The 15,934-nt window shown below is 34.4% G+C and overlaps 1 protein-coding gene across 1 annotated transcript; it reads left to right on the top strand.

The window, feature by feature from the left end:
- The first annotated feature begins 210 nt into the window (after positions 1–210).
- Positions 211–14,968, top strand: LOC132565647 (fizzy-related protein homolog). The gene is made up of 13 exons (XM_060230343.1): positions 211–297; positions 863–970; positions 1,591–1,704; positions 2,545–2,679; positions 2,948–3,007; positions 3,338–3,439; positions 4,773–4,928; positions 5,829–5,894; positions 6,214–6,316; positions 6,724–7,142; positions 7,529–7,633; positions 12,253–12,345; positions 12,636–14,968. The coding sequence occupies exons 2-13, from the start codon at positions 905–907 to the stop codon at positions 12,675–12,677; spliced, it is 1,461 nt and encodes a 486-aa protein (XP_060086326.1). The 5' UTR covers positions 211–297; positions 863–904; the 3' UTR covers positions 12,678–14,968.
- The last annotated feature ends 966 nt before the right edge of the window (positions 14,969–15,934 follow it).

The following is a 15,934-nucleotide window of genomic DNA, read 5'->3' on the forward strand; positions in this document are numbered from 1 at the left end:
CGGAAGTGACGTCGAGTGTACATAGTTGCTATAGGTAACACAATTTAAAATTTATCATTTATCGTTAAATAAAACAATTATGTATAATGTAATTAAATGCTTACATTTGCCCTTTATGTACATATATATGAAAAGATATAGAAAATAATTTAACATATTTTTGATTTTCCTTTGCCGACGCCTTCCCATGATGCAATACCGGAGCCACCATATTGCCTTTATGGAAACTGGAGAAGAAGTGTTAGCTAACGTAGAATCGTTTGTCATAATTTAGCTAATTCATGATCAGTCTATGGGGTAGGTATAGAGAAAAAGACGATGTATACACTAAGTAGCAATCTGGGATATCCAATCCCAATGCAAACTTCCTTCATCGCTGATAATTTACTAGAAAACAGGACGTTGCAGCTTTGTTTTTGTTTTGACAGTTGTGCACATCTGAGAGCTGACGTTGCTTGTTTTCGACTTTAACCATCAAGCTACCGTCTTTCAATAATGTTCATAGGATTTCCTGTAAATTCATGTTATATATAGATTAACAAACCACAAATACAATTATACACGAAAATAAGAGGTTTTGAGCTCAAAAGTTACGTCATTGCTTAATCGCATCCATACTCTAAAATTATCGGTTATCTTATAAATGAAAATTATTACTCATGGCCAGCTTTCATCTTTTCTTTAAAAATAAATGGGGATAGTAGCCCGAATCCGGCGACAGAGATTATTGTAGTTTTAAAAGTGAAGTTGGAACTTATTTATGTTGTCAAATTTCGTTTATTAGTCCCATTTCACATTTGACAACATGCATACCATACTGTCCATATGTTTGACTGATGCATTTCTCCCTTTTGGTAATTAGTCTCCAAGAAATGACTGACTCTTCTTGAACAACAACTATAAAATGGATCCAGAATATGAAAAAAGACTTCTCAGGCAGCAGAATGGTCAGGTGTCACCGTATGCTTCAGTGAGTAGAATATGTGTAGTTGTAAACGTTTTATGCACGGTTTTCCCAGACTCTCAAAAACCGTCATTTTGACTCCTTTAATTGACAAAGGACTCCAAAACTAATATTATATTTTGTTCTATTTCATATATGATCTAGCCTGTGAAAACCACAAATTTGCATATAATATACAAACTATCTGATTATACACCAATTAGGGTATGGATTTGTTACTAAAAGTAACAGAAATTGTTAAAACAATATATTATTTGAAGTCACATAAATTTGTCAAGGTCAATATTTATATTTTGATTACATTATGTTTACTGAAAATGCTGGCTTCTTACAAACTTGATGTAACGGTAGCCACCAGAGTATCTTTTAAGCAATATAATTTAAGCCAAAAGCATTGCATCAACTTTTGGGTTCTTCATGCTTTTGTTAATTCATATCCCAATTGGCAAAAAATAGGCCAGGTTGCCTGTTATATGTAAATTGATGATTTTACCTAACCTGATAATGTTATATGATTTTAAAATAAAAAGATAATTTTCAAGAACAATCTGTGAGAATATGTTATCATTTACATTTGACTACAATCTAAAGCCCAATTTTAAAATTCTTGATATATTTATTTTCAGCCCCTCTCGTTGAGTCCTAGTCCAGTTGCATCACCTAGTAAAGACAAGTATGGCGATAGGTTCATTCCAAGTAGAGCTGGAGCAAGCTGGCATATTAATTTCAATATGTCCAAGGTAATCCAATTATTTATATGCACTATTGTGAATATCGAGTCAACAAAATTGATCAATGAAAAGACATGTATACAGTATAACAGTAAATTACAGTGTTATCTAGTAAGGAAGATATTGATAGTGACTTCATACTTTATCATTCCTGATAACAATTCTGCTAAATGTTTTAGAAATATTTGTCACATTTATCTGGCAAAAAAATCCACACCTTAGAATAAGCCCGCCCACATATTCAAATTTTTTTTTTGAGAATCTTTTATCAGTGCTATTTCACTAGCCTAGTTTAGCCCATATTCTACTGTTATCGAGTATACTTTTGTATGTCAACCATCCAAGCTTATTGAAAGAAAAATGGTAAGTACAGTAAAACATGGATAAGTCCAAGTTGCAGGATCAGATGAAATATTCCACTTATCCGTTAGTTGAACTTAGCCATGTTTTTATGAACGGAGACATTGTGCATGGAAGATTGACCCTATTTCATGGGGTTTTTTTTAAACTGAATATGTGTCTCATAGCATGGAGTGACTGTAATGATAAGTAATAATTACATAAAAAGATTCTATTTTTATATACACTTACAATATCTTTTATTGAAATAAACAGTTATAATTATGTACATACAACAAAAAAAATGTCACACTCATGGATACACACAATCATCAGTGTTTAATTTACAAGGATAAAAAAAGAAAAAAAATCTGGGGCGGATTCAGCTGATCCAATGTATTTGATTCAGATGTGTTCAACACAAGTGAGTTTTACTGTATGGTACACCTGTATGACTTGAACATTGATCATGTCGAAATCAGTGTTTATATATTTGTCTTTGGTATTTAGGAGAGTCCTATACCTTCACCAACGCCTAGTACAAAATCAAAGGAGCAGACCACAAGTGACAATGTTAAAGATGGACTTGCTTACTCTTGCCTTTTAAGGAATGAATTATTGTCTGCAGGAATTGAAGATCTAAAGGTCTGAAATGTTCAATTATTGTGTTATTGATATTTTTTGAAAGTCATATTCAGTCATTGATAATATATCAGATAATCTGGTTAAGGCAATTAAAAGTTTTTCCATGGATTTGCCATTGAACTTCTTCATTTGAACTAAATGGTTTTTTTGAAAGATATTGATGAAAAACAATTTAAGTATGTCTATAGTGTGTGACATTTGATTATGTAAAAAACTATCTACTGTGATGTTATTAACAAATATTGTGATTGAACTTTTTGATTTGCAGGATCAACAACCAGATGAAAGAAGAATTCTGGTCCCAAAAGAAAGTAAAAATTTATTTAGGGTATGTATCCAGTCTGACATGAAATAGAAGAAAAATATCTGTGCCAGATTCTTAGGGCCAGCTTGTTTAAGTGTACAAACAGGTTTGTCATGACTTCAAATGTAGCATTTTTCAGGCATAAGTCAGGACAGACCTGCAGTACAGGCCTTGAAAGTCTTAGCCAAGGCTTATCAGAAAGCAAAGATCTGTAGTCCATTTTCTATAAACACACAACCTTGCTCAAGTCAGCGAAAGAACAAACCAGGATGTGCTATTTCAAATTTTTAGGATGTGATTATATGCATATTTGCATTTGTTGGGTAAAACTATATTTGTCTTTTTCATTGACAGTATCATGTACCCAGAAGAAGTCTGGACTTCAGTGATTCATCACCATATTCATTATCACCTGTTGGTAGCAAAAGTCAGAAACTCCTGAGATCACCACGCAAGGTATTTTCACAAGATCAGATTGTTTTAATGACTTTTAATGAAGTGCGCAGTGAATAAGTTTTAATGACTTTTAATGAAGTGCGCAGTGAATAAGTTTCTCTTTTTTTTCATGTTTATTTATTTCAATGTATTAATTTTGAATACCATATTTTCCTAATTATAAAGCGTTGTCTTTTTTCCTCGGCGGTTGGGCATGCAGCTTATATGTGGACGAAAAACAAATTTGGCAGAATGAAAAAAAAGTGTAATATCTGGAGATCGCTTCTACATCTTTATGTATTTCGGAACGGCCATATTGTTTAGGCATATCACATGCTCTATTGACCTAGGTGGCCTTGCACCCTGATCATATTGGTTGCTGTAACATGTTGCACTTTCAGAAAGAACGAAACATTGTGATTTAATCAAGGATACCAGTACAAGGCGTTGGTACCAGTACCTGCCCACCACATGTTTGTGAAACGGATTGTCTAGAACTGTCATTTGCAACCATATACAGGATGATTTAAATATGAAAAAATTGACATTTTGTGGATTTAATTAATCATACCTTCTAATATAAATCACAATAATATCTTTTAAGCTTTTATGGTTGTTTAAGAAGCCATATAGGGTGTTTACCATGGCATGTTGCATCCTAGGGTTAATAGGTTAAAGGGTCAAATTCTAGAACGACTGCCATGTCTGTTTATGATTAGAATGACTTTGTGTAATGTACAAGAAATAATATGGGACTATAAGTATTTTTGAGCATTCAAGGGTCTTCGCTAATGTGTAACAGAACAGACACCGATGGAGATATTGTTCAGTAAATCTTATGTAGTGCTGGGTCCTATATCTGTGTGAAGACAATCTTTGAAGGCTGTCAAGCCAAACAAGTCCAATAATTGCTATTTTACGTTTTTGAAACATATCAACAAAATAAAGGATTGTCTGTGTACAATTCATTTTGCAAACATATATAAATGTTTCACTGACGATTGTGATCAGTTGCCTTCTGTTGTATGTGATATCAACAAACTTTGGTCAACATTATGGTTACCACATCATAAGAAAGAGTGTGGCTTATATTCCAATGCCGCAAATGTGTGAATCAAATAAAAAAAATCATTTTTAATTGACTCTGCGTCTTACAAGTCGGTGCTGTTTATAAATACAGTAATAATGAGAATTTCTTCTTGAAGCAAATTGTAAATTGTAACAATAGTTAATTGCCACAGATGTTTGATTTGATTTGTCTTCTGGTATTAACATTTTGGATTCTTTCATTTTATTTTTTTTTAAGAAAGCAAGGGGAAAAAAGTAAACATTTTCATTCTTATGTAATCCACAGGCTGTCAGAAAGATATCAAAGATACCATTCAAAGTTCTAGATGCCCCCGAGTTACAGGATGACTTCTACCTAAATCTTGTGGACTGGTCGTCACAGAATGTATTGAGTGTGGGATTAGGCACATGTGTGTATTTGTGGAGTGCTTGTACTAGTCAGGTAAATCATTTGACACATTGTTTATTTTATTGTTCTCTGGTCAGTAAAAGCCTTAATACTTTATAAGACTCTCTTTTGTATTTTCAGAATATACACATGATATATTATGACAGCAACAATGCTTAAAAATCAGTAGTTCAGTTCACAGCTTTCCTTGGTCCTATATAGACCAATTTCTCTTGTTCAGAATTTTATCTTTATCCTTTCAGTTTCGAAGTAGTGGAATAGCTCTACCAACTCCTTGAAAGTGTATATTAACCCCATCAAAATTGTAACCAGTTTACCATTAAGATGACAGAGAGTCTCACTTCATCTGTCACTTTCGATGTTAGTTCATAGAAGTACCAAATTCCTATGTCGATCTTAATTTATTCATTTTACAAAAGATTGTAATCCTAGTAACAGATGTAAAATTCATTTTCATGTTTGAACAACAATCAATAATTTTGATCCTTACAAATGTCTACATTAATGACATTTATAGCTGCTCCTGGAAGACTTTTCTAATTATTTATTAATTATTATCTTGTTTGAAAAACACTTTTTTTTCAGTATCCTGAACTTAGCTCATATGATTTTGTTTATTTATTTTTGTATTTTCCTTTTATTGCTCATGAAATGAATTCCTCCTGAAAACCTTTTTTCAAAGTTTTTTATGAGTGCCCTCAAGACTTTTACCGTTTTTTCTTTCAATGTCAGCCAACTAATTTAAGGTATTTGTATCACTTGATAACTGGATTTTTTTTGTTCTGGCAAAATACGTAATTGTGTGTGAGCAAAAGACACCTAACAGTTTTACTGTTGATTATTTGTTTATCATCGTTTGTAGATATAGGTTTCACCTCCACTTAATTTCATCTACATGGTATAAGTGAAACTATTTGTGATGTTATGTTACAGGTAACCAGACTCTGTGATTTATGCAATGATGGAGACACAGTTACATCAGTATCGTGGTCAGAAAGAGTAAGTATTTATGTTCTGTTTGTACATGAACTTGTGTTCTGACTGCAACAACAAGGTGTTAGGGTGGCATGGTAGTAATTTACTTGTCTTTCTCTTAGGTATTGAGGGTTTTTCATTTCCTCAATCTAACATGAAGAACATGTAAGTCACCTAAGTTATATAACAGAGCAGCATGTATGAGACATTTGAAATGGAAAGGCAGCTGCAATTTTTTTTTTTTTTTTGTGAAATCATTGTAAAAATTGCAACATTTTTATGCATTTAACAGAAAAATTCCTGTTCTGTGTTGTTTTAGATACTAACATCTGTTTTTCCACAGGGTCATTTGGTAGCTGTAGGGACACACAAAGGTTATGTACAGATCTGGGATGTAGCTGCTACAAAGAAACTTAATACACTTGAAGGTCATAGTGCTCGAGTCGGTAAGAAAAAATCATTTTACAAACTAAACCTATAAAAAGCATATGTTAAGTTCCACAAAAACTGTAAAACTAGATACCTTTCTGAGGAAAATGTTCGTCAATCTGACTGCGTTCTTTTTTTAGCCAGTGCCTGTCAGACTAACATTTAGGTTAATGTACAAGAAAATAGAATAGTATTGCCATTTGAACATATTCACAATCAGAAAATGGGCAAGTGTTAGATTATAGACCTTTCAAGGACATTCACGATGACTTATAATGAATTGCTGAAGAATGATATATGTAAATTAGGTTGATAGTATTAAATTCTATTAAAAATATGTCAGCTACATGATACATAGTTCTACAGGTGGTGGCTTCAAATGTTTTTTGTTTATAATTATTTTGTGTTGTTTAATATTATATAGGAGCCCTTGCCTGGAATACAGATGTGCTTTCATCGGGAAGTAGAGATAGACTGATCCTGCAGAGAGACATACGAACTCCTAGCTTAGTTCCAGAACGCAAATTGAGTGGTCATAGACAGGAAGTTTGTGGACTAAAGTGGTCACCAGATCACCAGCATTTAGCCTCAGGAGGCAATGACAATAAACTCTATGTGTGGAACATGAACAGTACAAGTCCTGTACAGACATACAATGAACATTTGGCAGCAGTAAAAGCCATTGCATGGTCACCTCACCAACACGGTCTTTTAGCGAGTGGTGGGGGCACTGCTGACCGTTGCATTCGCTTCTGGAACACGCTGACCGGTCAGCCACTCCAGTGTGTAGATACAGGATCACAAGTGTGCAATCTAGCCTGGTCAAAACATTCAAATGAATTGGTATGTATTTTAAACTACAAACATATTCATTCTTTTGTTTGAATTTAATACAATATTGCTGGTAGCCATTGTACATGTAGAATAATTTATTAAGGGACACAACTCTGGTAGGAATAAGCTATTGCTATTCATTGTGTTTCTTTATGTGTATAATTATACTATTTCTTGATTTGCTTTGCCAGTTATAAGTTTAAGATTTAATCTAAAAAGTTATTCACTACATGTTGTAGAAAGAAAGATGAGGAAACCATTTTTTTCTTTCACGTCATAATGATTTAAACTTCTCTCAATATTTATTCAACAGTTAGAATTGAAAACATTAGTGAATGACAATAGATGACTTTGTTGTTAATATCTGAGATGTTGATTTTTCCTTTCAATTGCAGGTCAGTACACATGGTTATTCACAGAATCAGATACTTGTTTGGAAGTATCCTTCATTAGTACAGATAGCCAAACTTACTGGACACACATACAGGGTACTCTATCTGGTAAGTAGTCTGTTCTACAAGGTAGTTTAGTATAGCCAAACTTACTGGACACACATACAGGGTACTCTATCTGGTAAGTTGTCTGTCCTACAAGGTAGCTTAGTATAGCCAAACTTACTGGACACACATACAGGGTACTCTATCTGGTAAGTAGTCTGTCCTACAAGGTAGTTTAGTATAGCCAAACTTACTGGACACACATACAGGGTACTCTATCTGGTAAGTTGTCTGTCCTACAAGGTAGCTTAGTATAGCCAAACTTACTGGACACACATACAGGGTACTCTATCTGGTAAGTAGTCTGTCCTACAAGGTAGTTTAGTATAGCCAAACTTACTGGACACACATACAGGGTACTCTATCTGGTAAGTTGTCTGTCCTACAAGGTAGCTTAGTATAGCCAAACTTACTGGACACACATACAGGGTACTCTATCTGGTAAGTAGTCTGTTCTACAAGGTAGTTTAGTATAGCCAAACTTACTGGACACACATACAGGGTACTCTATCTGGTAAGTAGTCTGTTCTACAAGGTAGTTTAGTATAGCCAAACTTACTGGACACACATACAGGGTACTCTATCTGGTAAGTAGTCTGTTCTACAAGGTAGTTTAATATAGCCAAACTTACTGGACACACATACAGGGTACTCTATCTGGTAAGTTGTCTGTCCTACAAGGTAGCTTAGTATAGCCAAACTTACTGGACACACATGCAGGGTACTCTATCTGGTAAGTAGACTGTTCTACAAGGTAGTTTAGTATAGCCAAACTTACTGGACACACATGCAGGGTACTCTATCTGGTAAGTAGTCTGTCCTACCAGGTAGCTTAGTATAGCCAAACTTACTGGACACACATACAGGGTACTCTATCTAGTAAGTAGTCTCCTCTCCTACAAGGTAGTTTAGTATAGCCAAACTTACTGGGCACACATACAGGGTACTCTATCTGGTAAGTAGTCTCCTCTTCTACAGTGTAACTAAGTATGGCCAAACTTACTGGGCTAACATACAGGGTACTCTATCTGGTAAGTAGTCTCCTCTTCTACAGTGTAACTAAGTATGGCCAAACTTACTGGGCTAACATACAGGGTACTCTATCTGGTAAGTAGTCTCCTCTTCTACAGTGTAACTAAGTATGACCAAACTTACTGGGCTAACATACAGGGTACTCTATCTGGTAAGTAGTCTCCTCTTCTACAGTGTAACTAAGTATGGCCAAACTTACTGGGCTAACATACAGGGTACTCTATCTGGTAAGTAGTCTCCTCTTCTACAGTGTAACTAAGTATGGCCAAACTTACTGGGCTAACATACAGGGTACTCTATCTGGTAAGTAGTCTCCTCTTCTACAGTGTAACTAAGTATGACCAAACTTACTGGGCTAACATACAGGGTACTCTATCTGGTAAGTAGTCTCCTCTTCTACAGTGTAACTAAGTATGACCAAACTTACTGGGCACACATACAGGGTACTCTATCTGGTTAGTAGTTTCCTCTTCTACAGTGTAAATAAGTATGGCCAAACTTACTTGACACATACAGGGTACTCTATCTGGTAAGTAGTCACATCTCTTGCAAGGTTGATTGATATCTTTGAAATATGCAGCCTGATATCATGAACATCTTTCAAGATTGCATCCTATTTAAAACAGACCTGGTCAAATCAATAGTAATAATAATATGCCTGCTTACTAGTGCTATATTTGTCATCAGCTGCAATTTCCCTCAGAATGCATTTCTAAAACCTGCAATATTTAGAGTTTTGTTTCATTTCATTTGAGACCATGTCAACAAATAGCCACTGAGTGAAATATATGAAATGTAATATTTCATATGATGCAAAGACAGTGTTTATCTTTAAACAATCAGATTTGTACAAAATCGGGTCATGATATTTTAAACAATAAAATTCTTCATGGCTTTAGTTATGTTGGCATTCTGATATTGTGAATAACAGTATTCTTGGTCTAAGGCATTAATTGATATGCTTGGTGAATGAAATGTCATTTAATGTAGAAGTTGATTGTGTCATCATGTCAGTAAATGCATATACAACTTTATTAGCTTTAGGAATAGGAATCTCAAATTTTCTTACTCTTCTGGAATGTATTATGTAAAACTATTCTGAAATACATTCCGAAAATGTCACAGTGAAATTAATTTCTGTTCCTATTGAGAGGTAATGGAAACCTTTTTACCTGATAAGATTCAATATAAATCATGACTTGTATTAGCAAACATACAGTTCGTCAAGGTTTCATGTCCTACAGTTTATTTATGAAACTTCTATGCAGGTTAGATTACTTAAAATTTTAAATGTAATTAATTATGGTTTGGAAAATCAATCACATCAAAGGCTCTCTCCATGTAGGTAGTACATCAGACTGGCCTAATGTCACAGTGACCTTGTCTAGACATTAACACCTACCAAATAAAACTTGTGACACAGATCTAGATTTGAGAGTATGATAATATGGTTCTGATATTGATCTAGAGTATGAACCTTGATTATTCAGATTATGTTACTTATAAAACACACCAGACTAACCACGACCAAGCTGACTTCACAAGTTGAAGGGTCTGTCAATTGTTAGAGAATCAGTGGTGTGTGAATTATTGAACAATGATTAAGGAAATGGCTTTACCTAATTTGCCTGTTTGATGTGATGATGGCATGGATGAAGTGATATTAAGAGATTATACCAAAGAGAAAGACATTAACCAAAGTTGCATTTAACAGATTTTGTTGCAGAAAAAAACGGTATGCAAGAAAATATTACACCAATCAAAAAGTTATATTAACAGACATTAACTGGAATTTACGTTTATTAGACTAATAAATTAAAGAAGGAAAAAATTCTTCTACTTTATTGGATTTTTTGATGTAGTTGGGTGTTTACACTTGTTATTTTCTGCATGTCAAGTGCACCATCGTCTCCAGCAGATATGTAGATCTGTAACTTGTCAGTTGCCTGGATCATAAGTGATTTATCATTTCTAACAAATATTATGTATATCAGTAGACTGTCATGCCATAAGTAGTCCTGCTGCTGGCTTATCTATGTAGTCCATCACATTCATTGAGAAAGCTATAGGACACATGTCTACAATGGTGTACTTCATGACTTTAACATATCAAGGTGTGATGGACCACTGTAGGTGGTATTTCTGTGTCATATTGTCTTGTCTGTTTATATGAAACTATGAGGTAGAAACTGGCTTGATAAAAATGTAGTGAAGATGCTGATATTTTACCTAGAATTCACTATGTTTGTGGGGCAGTAACCCCTGTACTTCAGACAGACACTGGTTCTTCTGTGGTTTTAGTGGCAAATAGTTTGTTTCAGTTTCGTGATATCTCCTCTAAAGATTTCATTGCAAACTACTTGTAGTTTTGTAATTTGTGATTGATTTCAGTAATAACTTCAAGATAGTTTTACTATTGTAGTTTATAGAGACAGTGCATGTGTTGCCCCTATTGTTTGTATAAATAATGTTTGCTACTTCTGTAGAAGAGATTGTGATGCCTTGTGTAGTTTGTAACTTATTACTTGTTACATGTGTTATTGTGATGCAACATGTAGAGATAAAAATGCCTCCTTAGTTAAAAATAATTTATGATTTGTATTTCTTATGATGCGTGTAGTAGAGATAGTAGTGCCCTCTTTAGATTGTAGATATTTTGATGCCCCTAGTAGAGATAATGATGCCCCCTTGTAGTTTGTAGAAATAGTGCTCTGTGAAGATATACATACTGATGCCCAGAGTAGAGATAAAATGCCTCCTTTGTTAAAAATATTGCGATGTTCCATGTGGAAATAGTGATGCTCCCTGTGATTTATAGATATTATGATGCCCCCAGTAGAGATGATGATGCCCTTGTAGTTTGTAGATAATATTGTCCCAGTAGTTTGTTGATATAGTGATGCTGCAATAGAAATAGTGATGGCCTCCATAGTTTGTAGATATATCATGATGCCCCCAGTGTTGAATAGGTCTGTCCCAGGCTAACATAGATATGCTGTGAGCCAGCTGACTACTGCTGTACTCTTATCAGATGTTGTGTCTGTAGTAGCTGTGGTTCCCAGCCATAGCCATGGAGGGATCACATTACTTGCACACCAGCCACATCATTAGCCAGGAGGACTGCGGTATTACACCACTGACAAATTGCACCTGATAAATTGGTCATATCAATATGCTGTTGAAACATCATTTGTTTCTTAACACCATCACGAGCAATTAGACTTGCAATGTTAACCAGATTGATATCAGATAGGAACATTTTGTGTTAAAAGGCTGGAGATTGGTGTCTGATGACATAATTTATGTAAGAAGGTCTTGTCTGTCACAGTAACACTTCTGCTGTACTCTTACTAATATTTCACATACTTTCAGTGCTAACTGACCCTGAGCATATAGCACTGAGAAAGGTACACAACAAGAGAAAACTTGTATCACCTGCAGCATTGTTTACAGAGTTGTGCTGTATTGATAGAGAAATTGGTTAAATCTTCATTACTTTTTAATGCAACTTGTGAAATGTTAATAAAAAATTGCTAAAAAAAATCTGTTGACCAGTTGTGAAGAAATTTGTGGTGGTTTATACTTGACAGGCGATGTCACCAGATGGAGAGGCAATAGTAACGGGTGCTGGAGATGAAACTCTACGTTTCTGGAATGTATTTAGCAAAACAAGGTCAACTAAGGTAATGCTGAATTCAGTTCTATATTGTATAATGGTAATGACACACAGTAAGGTCCTAAACTGCTGTTACAATAACTAGAAACTTTATAGCTTTCTTACTTTAAAGATCTTAATTATCAGCATAAAATTTATGGCATTCAAAAATAAGAAGCATCTTGAAATTACCTTCACATCACAATTGTTAATTTTGATAAATAAATGTTGATGGTTTTTAATATACTGATATCTCACTTCATTTGAAGGAACCTTTAAGTTCCACCAAATTTGATTGCATGTCCTTATTTGTTGCAGGAGTCTAAGTCAGTGTTGAATCTTTTTACGCGGATCCGTTGAGGAGTGTTCATTTTCTATGACCACATTTGTGTACAAGGCTACTCTGACACACAGACATGGAGTGTCACATGATGTGCCAAAGTAGAACACTGTCAAAATCTTAGCAAAGTTGACCAGGACAGAACCCAGCAATTCACACAAGTCAATAATTCAGAAAGTATAAACGTTATCACAATGAATCTATAGTCGAGTAGGAGATCATATAGCTTGAGGATAGTTGTGGGGAGAAGATGAAAGGAGAAACATTAATTTCTACTTCAGTATCTGTTGATCCTCTTGACTAATGACGCAAGACTGCAAAACTGATAGCATACATGTGGTATGTTGTTCTGACAAGCAGAGAGCTATTTTTTAGATGCCATATTCAGTCACAATGAATGAGTTTTCAAAACCAAAAATCCCAAAATCAGACGTATGTACATGTAACTGAAGCAGCATTTTGATGTCTACATTATGATTAGGTATTTATTACTGAGAGCTAGTGTAATTCCAAAACATTAGATAATGCAAATTTGAATCTCGTGAGAATTTCACATACTTCCTCTGGTGTAGTAGTATATTATCAGTATCTTCTGCTTTGAGTTCCATTTTCCCTCTTATAAACTTCATACAATAAGTTGAAGTACATAATGAGGTACATGTATGATTTTGGGGGGTATTCTGGTATAGGGTTAGTGTTAAGTTGTGCTCAACAAACAACTAATTCTTGATGTACCTTGCATTCAACTGTGTGATGTCTGTCTTTTGTGTCCACGTATGTTCAACGGTTTCAGCAGCCAGGTGCAATGCAAGACTTATTTACATTTTCTGACATAAATCTTGACTTGTGATCATGAAGTCCGGTGTAAAAATAACATTGGTTTGGCTCTGCGGGTAGTTCAACCCAAGGGGAAGAATTTGTTCACTAATTTAATGTAAAGTTTACCAGGCAGGGAGCATGCCATATTGTTAACAGTTCTTTGTGCATACACGTTTTTAATTTATTTTCCCCCTTTTTTATATATATATAATATCCTGATATTGAGTTGTTGTTTTGCTGGCAAAAATACTCTGGCAACAAACATAATTGTGGCTAAGAGAGAAAAAATGTTTCCACAAAAATATACATTATATAGCTGTTAATATATGATTGTTGACCAATACTGTCGGAATTATGACATATGGTAAATGTCCCAGAGAAAACGTGATTGTTCAACATCTCTGTTTTTTTTTCGCTTTCATTACACATCCTGTCAATCTTCATACTCCATGTAGATGCATAAATTTGGCTGCCAGTCCTGGTGTTTTGTCCCATTTTTAGAAACCAATCAGTGTTATATCAAGTCAATAATTTTGGTGCTACGTGTATATTTTATTGAGATTTTCGTTTATAATATTGGATGTACGCCCATCTATGTCATTGCTGCCATAATGTTGAAAATGGTCACATGAAGCAATTTTTTACTGGGAACAAACAAGAATTTCATTCAACTTTTTATTCATTCATTTAGAAATTTCTTGCTCCCCTCAACTTTGTTTGATTCAAAGTCCAAAAATGTTTGTCTTCATTTATATTTCATGAAACATTTTTATGGCCAGTCATGACCTACTTGAAAATTTACCAATGATAAATTTTCTTTACTCATATATATCAGGATGCATTTTATAGATTTTAGGATTAAAGTATTCCCTTGTCGTTGGAAATAATTTGTGATATGTTGGTTGATTTATTGGATTTTACAACTATCAGAATAAAAAAAGTGTTGTAGTTTAAAACGTGAGAAACAAAACATGGTTTTGATTTTATAAATTTTACAATGAAGGGTTTGAAGGGTAATTTTAAGACTTAATCAAAAGTGACATCAAAATATTGAAGACAAAACATACAAGAGTTTTTATTTGATCATCTTTAGAAGTTTCCAAGGAAAAACTTCCCAAAGTTTTTACCACAAACTTCAACTTTAGACAAGATAGACTTTTTAATTACACCAAAGAAGTCTCTTAGGTTTGAAGTTTTTTCCTGGTTTTTGTCGTTGTTTTTTTTGCTCTGGTAAAATCAATTTATATTGTATATATGTGTTCATCTTATTTCATGATCTTAAAAAACCCATTTAATCTCAGTTTTACCTTGAATTTATTTCAGCCAGAAATAGTAAGAGTCAAGAGCTGGTCATATCTCCCATTCTGATTGTTGGTGTTCATTAAGGGACTTTGTTGAGTGTATGATGTTTTTGTCAAGGAATGTGTAAAGATACAGGTACATTGAAAGATACAGTATCAAAGAACTTAATAAAAAAAAAACAATGAATTAAGTCACGTGTTTTGATTTATATCATTTAAATCTGAGCATCAGCAAGAACATTGCAAGGTTGACAACGTTCACAAGGCTTACACAGAAGGCTTACACAGACGACAAAATGAAAAGTGCATGAGAGCCAAATGATGAATGTAACTGCATCGTACAGCAATTTTGACTTGTGTTTTAGTTTATACAGCGTGTTGTCCTTTCTCCCACTTTTTTGGGAAGAAAGTGTTAGAAGTAATGTTGTGACAGTTATAGTCTGTTTCCAGTTTTGCCTTTGTTGTTCTCCACCTGTTTACCTCTATTCTCCCACATTACCTGGATTATGCTCACATACATGTAGATATATCCACACAAAACTTCTTATAGGCTTTTTTCTTAAACTCAGTTTTCATATTATATACCATTTGCATCAGCTAGATATGTAAAAACAGAATAAGGCGGTCACATAGATAAATTTAGGATTATGAAAAAATGATGAATGTTTGAATGATTATTTTTGGTGCTGTGCTATTCAAATCGCTCTGCCTCCGTGGTCCGTCCGTCTGTAAACAAATTTTGTTATCTTGATTTCTTGAGAAGTACTGTCTGTGTCCTCAGGTACTCAGCCCTCATAGGAACATGATGTCCACTCTCTCTACTGCTCACGCGGTCTCTCCCCCACGCTCGAGCGTCGCTTTCAATCTCTGAGACCCCAGTCTGACTATTTACTATCCTCAAAATAAATTTACGATGTGAGAAAAGAGAGAAAACATGTGTCTAATTGCTGCTAATGTTTCAATTATTAACCTAAGGTTATCCTATATCATTAACTTCCACACGGACTCGCAGAATTAATAAACTAATAAACAATTAAATCATTGAAATCATTAACTTGTCACTGTTGACCACTGTAAGAGACACTGAAAGCTTCTCTCGCCAATTAGATGTCAACCATCTCCACTGCCTATTGAGATTAATGATTGCAGGTGTCCAT

The sequence above is a fragment of the Ylistrum balloti genome, unplaced genomic scaffold, assembly GCF_031769215.1.
Source record: "Ylistrum balloti isolate Yb309-2 unplaced genomic scaffold, AGI_CSIRO_Ybal_v1 Utg369578, whole genome shotgun sequence".
NCBI lineage: Eukaryota > Metazoa > Mollusca > Bivalvia > Pectinida > Pectinidae > Ylistrum > Ylistrum balloti.

Bases quoted from the DNA above. Each gene is read 5' to 3' on its own strand.
- LOC132565647 (XM_060230343.1), top strand. From the start codon at position 905: ATGGATCCAGAATATGAAAAAAGACTTCTCAGGCAGCAGAATGGTCAG. The intron at 971-1,590 runs GTGAGTAGAATA...ATTTATTTTCAG, and splicing joins AGGTGTCACCGTATGCTTCA to CCCCTCTCGTTGAGTCCTAG. The intron at 2,680-2,947 runs GTCTGAAATGTT...TTTGATTTGCAG, and splicing joins CAGGAATTGAAGATCTAAAG to GATCAACAACCAGATGAAAG.